At 40.6% G+C, this 6,000-nt stretch overlaps 1 protein-coding gene across 1 annotated transcript in view; it reads right to left on the reverse strand.

Annotated features, from left to right (window-relative positions):
- Positions 1–5,569, reverse strand: part of col5a2a (collagen, type V, alpha 2a) — a 42,223-nt gene extending 36,654 nt beyond the window's left edge. The window contains 1 exon segment of the mRNA XM_005450481.4: positions 5,322–5,569. Coding sequence (XP_005450538.2) covers positions 5,322–5,406 — 85 coding nt within the window. The 5' untranslated portion in view covers positions 5,407–5,569.
- Between the last annotated feature and the right edge of the window lie 431 nt (positions 5,570–6,000).

Genomic DNA, 6,000 nt, shown 5'->3' on the forward strand with positions numbered 1-6,000 from the left:
TGATGCCACACAATCTGCTGCGGTGAAGAGAGAGCGGAGTGTGAAAGCAAAGCTCTGCATTTATCGGTCGATCTCTTAACCTCAACTGTAGTTATGAGATTTGGGTAGTGTCTGGAAGAATGAGATCACAGGTACAAGCAGCAAGAAAGAGCTGCTCTCCTTCAGATCAAAAGGAGCCAAGTGAGGTGGTTTGGGTGTCTGATTAGGACAGGGGTGTCGAACTCCAGGCCTCAAGGGCCAGTGTCCTGCAGGTTTTAGATGTGTCCTTGATCCAACACAACTGATTTAAATGGCTAAATTACCTCCTCAACATGTCTTGAAGTTCTCCAGAGGCCTGATAATGAACTAATCATTTGATTCAGGTGTGTCTAAAACCTGCAGGACACCGGGCCTTGAGGCCTGGAGTTGGACATCCCTGGACTAGGGTGTCTCTCAGATGGCTCCTAGAACAGGTATTTCAAGGATGTCCTACCAAGAGGAGGCCCCGGGGCAGACCCAATACATGCTGGAGAGATTGTATCTCTTGGCTGCCTTGAGAACACATCAGTGCCTAGGGAGATGGAGGGGTAAACCTCTCTGCATAGACTGCTGCCCTCAAACCCAGATAAGCAGCAAAAAACTGGATGGATGGTTCATGTTTACCACAAACAAACCATTACTCAGAATAAGTAGACCAGCTGAATGAAAATTATTTAGCAATTTTTGTGTATTATAAATGATCACATACTATGTGGCACACTATAAATCTAACCTCTTTGTGTGCCACCTAACAAATAAAACAATTATTATGAAAAAGGTTAAATTATTATACTTCCGGCTCCATACTTTTATTCTTTGACTTCACAAAAGTAACTTTGCCTGATTCATAGCTTAAAATAACACTCAACTAAATCACTTGGAACCAACTCAGTTCAGCCACCTCATGAAAGAAGCCATTTAAACTCCTGTCTCTATAAGGTCAATGACCCAGCTCTTCTGACTAGCTGACACTTCCAGTCAGAAGGACTATGTATGACAACATTCAGAGAGTAGAAATAACTGCTGATGTTAAAGAAGAGCTTGGGCTTTTGGATCAAACTTGTAAATAATGCTGACCTCATTATTTGCAACTCAGTCCACATAGGTGTATATAACAGAAAATAATGAAAGGGAGTGGATAGTAGATCATGTGAAGTGTGCTTGAATTTGCATGCTCTATATACACAATCCTTCAGTGTAACGTTGATAAAGTCACAGTGCACCTTTAATTTTAAAGCTTTGCACTTTGTAGTGCTTTGCAACTATATTTAACAGAGCATAAACATGAATTAAAATTAGCTTTATTTATTCAACTGTGACACACAACTTGTGAATTAGTGGCCAAGCTCTTCCTCTGTGACTACCGTAGGGCTCAGTGTCAATTATAATTAAATTAGGACAATTGTAGCATTTGGGGAAACGAGCCTGTTCTGTGTTTACCGTCTGTTCTCTCATCCTCCTCCTACATAGACAAACTGAGAGGATCACAGGACAGATGGGCGAGCAAGTGACAATCAAGCGGCAGGAAACCTGTTAGGAGGAGCCATAATTGCACGGCCTTGGAACAAATAGCTACTTTAACTTGAACCTGTAAAGACAGGGGAGATGGGCTGTCCCCCTCAGACTGTTTAGGGTGTCTTTAGCATTGACAGATGTAAAACTTAGTAGCTCACAGTTTACCTAAAGCCACACTGACACACTGTTTTATATTGGCCGTTTAACTTCCTCCCCCTCCAAATAAGACTTTTTTATATATTCCAAGTAGTGCCAAAGAGACTTTTTTAACATCTGGAAGTCATCCTTTCCCCCAATCCTCCATTTTCTGACTGCAATACTCTGGTTTATAAGTAGTTCCCATGGTGCATCCCTGCATGAAAACTCCTAATCAGCTCCACTGTCTCTACCACCAACACACCCCGGGTTTACAGTCTGACATAACATCTCCTCAAACGTGTAACTGAAACAATATAAGACAATGTACAACCTGGTAAGGCTGACCCCCCCCCCTCCCCTTGTCTTGCCTTTAACTCTGGTAGAAGAAGGCGTGTAATCAAGTCATAGCTCAAAAATGCAGCATGTGTTTCTAATCAAAGCCGTCTGTGGACCTGGTTGAATTCACATGTTTGGACGTTTCAGCTTTAGTAGAAAACAGCCCATTTGTTGCGATGTCACTGATGTGGCAACAACAACTGGAACCAATTTAGGAGGCAGGGTGACCTCATGCTGGTCTGCTGATCTGGAGTACCAGATTTTTGCTTTGTGCTAATGGTTTCTCTCAAACAGAGGATAAAATATGCTTGGAGACGCTTTAAGATTTTGGCTGTGATGGAAATGAAAAAGCCGGTGATGATGAGACAAATGTAACTGGGAATACACTCAAAGTAAGCCAGCGGTGTCATGAGGACTGGGTGTTGAGTTTCTTTGATGTAAGGTGCAAAGTGCCATCTTTGAAGACGTTTTAAAGCTCTGTCAGTGTTTGGAAGGAGTGGTCTCACACACACATGAACACAGACACACACAGACAAATGCATGATTTCTGTCCTTGGCTAAAACTCTGGGCACAGACTGCTGTTTCTTGTTATTGGAATCAGTATTTTATTGCTGTTTTTTTCCATGTTCACATCCTTAAACTTTCCTCCAAATATTACTGAACACGTCTGTTTCTTCCAGCACAGGTTGTAGTTTTTCTTTAAGGCCTGCACTATATATTTTCTTTTATCCTGGTGATCTGTGCTGGCGTCACCATTTCCAAGTGTGAGCTAAAAGTCTGCTCCTTGATCTCATTTTCCAAACCATGTTCTTATGCAGAAAACTTTCCACACATGTGCAGGCACATGTCTCTAATCTAGAGAAGTATCAACTAAAACGTTCAACATTTACTTTGAACATGTTTTTTTTCTTCGAAGCATTGTGTTTGATTTTCAGTAACCTCAGTGTCCTATCTTTTTTTAATTCTCAAAAAACAAAAATGCAAAATGTTGGATAACAAAGGTTTCTGAGAGTATGACAACAGTTTCATCGACCATCTGCCAAGCTATTTTTTTAAGGTGCAGTTTCCCTATAAAAGTAGTTCCCTGTTACTAAATGGAGTATGGAAATATTCTAATTTGACTTTGTAAACTTTTGGATTGGATGATTTGACTTTTGAAGATTCTTTAGAATTCTTTCTAATGGCCGGCAGGGGGCTCCTCTGATTGCAAAATGTCAGATTATGAAGAAATCTATGGGCATATTCCCCTGATTTATGACCTCAGTAACCACTTTCCTAATGAGTTTACAGTCTCTGTTGTTAGTTCCAAGTCTCTTTGAATACAACATGCTGTTTATTTACTAAATTACTTTCTTATTTGGGCTCAAAATGACAATAAAGCTAATGCTTTAGCAAATGTAAATGCTTTACGGCTGACCATTTGTTTTCCAAGCTGCTACTGTATAAGTGTTTCTTAGTTCCCAATGCTCATTTGCTACATCCGGTTTCAAAACCCCAAGATGGCGATGGCCAAATTGCTCAGATCAACACTTCAAGACAAGAACCAATGGGTTCACAGTGGCTACGTTAAAATTTTATATACAGTCAGCTGGTGGAAAAAAACACCTAATTAAAGACTGACCTTTTAATCATGCATTTAATCTGGCACAAGGATGTATTTTATCCCAATGAGTGATCTTACTGCAACACTAAAAATCCCATGGGCTTCAGGAGTTCTTACATGAGTCATTCCAGACAGAGGCAAACTGAAATAGTTTTAGGTCTTGCTGCAGACAGTTGTTAAAAACATGAAATGTAATGACTCCCATGCAAAACCCATACAAGCAGAGCTGGTCACTGTCTCTTTAAAGCCCCCTTCATTAAGACACAAGTACATTGTTCCACAGGGCCTTGAACCGCATTTTCCCTTAGTCAACAAAAACCACGGACTTTCCAAAGTTTTTATTTGGTTGAAATACAACCATCTCCCCCCACCTATGTTCCATGGAAAAAAAAGCATGCAAGATCGAGTACTGCTGAATATGAACAAATATGGAAAGTGAGATTTAACCAGTTAGGGTAGTGAGATGCTTAAAACATAGCTTGTAGGAGCTATAGAGAACAAATTCATATAAACATAAGGGTTTTTTTTCTGGTTATGTTAAAACGGCAGAAACGTGCAGCTGTGCACAGCTGGATCTCTTTGTATATTTAATTCAGGTTAAATGCACTGATCATCAAATGTCAGCATTAGAGTTTGTGTTAAATTTCTTTTAGTGTAGATGAAGGGTACACATGCTGCTTTCACCACAGGGTGGCACTCTATCAGGTGTCCAACTATCACACCACAGCTTTACATGAAACTGAACCCAAAGAGAAAAACCAACTCATTTTGGTTAATTATATAAAGGAAAAATAGCTTTTCTTTTTAATTACACACTCTATCAGCAGTCCAGTGCTCAGTGTGCCCCATGACATCACAAGGAGAACAAGTCAGTCCCTGTGACGACACAAGACATCAAACACTCCGGTGAGGAAAAAAAAAAAAGCTGGAAGTGCGGTTCAAGTAAAACAAGAACTCTCAGGTGTTCCAGGTCGCAGCTTTGCCAGCTGGAGACATCAGCAGCCCCACAGTCTCAGTGACTCCAGCAGCATCTCTGCTCCTCACATCTGCCCTCAGTTAACATGTAGCATGTGTTCCCTCAAAGGCGCAAGCTGAAATTCTTTTCACAGATGTACAATGTAAGGGGGTGGGGGGTGGGGATTGTGGTGACGCTTAATGAATCTTCCAAAGTGGTAGAGTCTTGCAGGAGTAATGTAATACCACAAAGGTCCTCATTTCCCTGCTCTGCACATTTTCACTGCCTCAAGGTGACATCACTCGCAATCACTGACAGATTTCCACTGGACTGTTTCCTGACATGCAGAGATTCTTTTTTTTGCCATTAGCAAATAATCCACAAGATTCTCTTTTCTTATAAATCATCTTTAAGCCTGAAACAGACTCTTCAGTGGGCTGGAAACATTTCTCATCCACAGCAGAACAAGTCAGTGGGGCAAATTAAGTTGTCATGTGCAAGGAGAATTCATAAATCCAGCACAAAACCCTGTCTATCTAAAATAGCTTCTCCTAAATCAAAATGGCACTTAATCACATTTCTGCAATATTAATAATAATCAACATAAGTCTATACAACCAAGCCTAACTTGTACTTCAAAGTTTTCTCATGCCTGCGCAAAAAGTCCAAAACCAGTATCTGAAGGTTAGCCACCTTCACACATTATCACCAACAACAATAGGTGTTAACATAAGCAGCTGATGGGGTTCACTTACCGCTGGTCTGAGATGAAACAATCAAAACCTGAGCAATAGAGACCAACAGAAAAAACGAACTCCTTAAAAGCACAAAGCCCTCCATGTCTATAAGAAAGACATGAGCTGTCCTTGTGTGCAAAGCGAGGGGAAAAGGGATAAGAAGAAGGAAAAAAATGCTCAGGTTATCACTGCACCACCATGAATACAAGAGTGCCTCTCCTTGTAAGCAGCAGACCCAACCCTGACTGTGAGAGTGCTTTTTTTGTGTAGTTACAGCTTTAAATGAGAAGAATGCTGGCGAGCCTAATTTTCCTCCCCCTTTTGTCAGCCCTCTCCCATAACCATCCTCTCACAGGCTTTGTGGCTGTGAGAGAACTACACCCATGTTCACAAGCTCTCATAGTTTCCAGTGAGTCTTTCTATCGATCTTAAAAATATTAGCCATCTTTACTCTGACTCATAGAAAAAGATGCCAAGGAGGAGATAAGAAAAATGACTTTGCTTGTTTGAAGGTGATTTTTTGTTTCTTTTCTCTCCTACTTTTCTTCAGAACTGGTCACTAAGAAAGACCATGAAAGCGCCTTTTTATTGCTGTCTCTGGGGCACCAAACAGGACACTTTTTACTGGGCAATTAAAAGTAAGAATAGAGTTTATTACAATTGTTTTTCAAAAGGGAAACTGAAGTCAAGAAACTTT

Source organism: Oreochromis niloticus, linkage group LG16 (genome assembly GCF_001858045.2).
Source record: "Oreochromis niloticus isolate F11D_XX linkage group LG16, O_niloticus_UMD_NMBU, whole genome shotgun sequence".
NCBI classification, from domain to species: Eukaryota; Metazoa; Chordata; class Actinopteri; order Cichliformes; family Cichlidae; genus Oreochromis; species Oreochromis niloticus.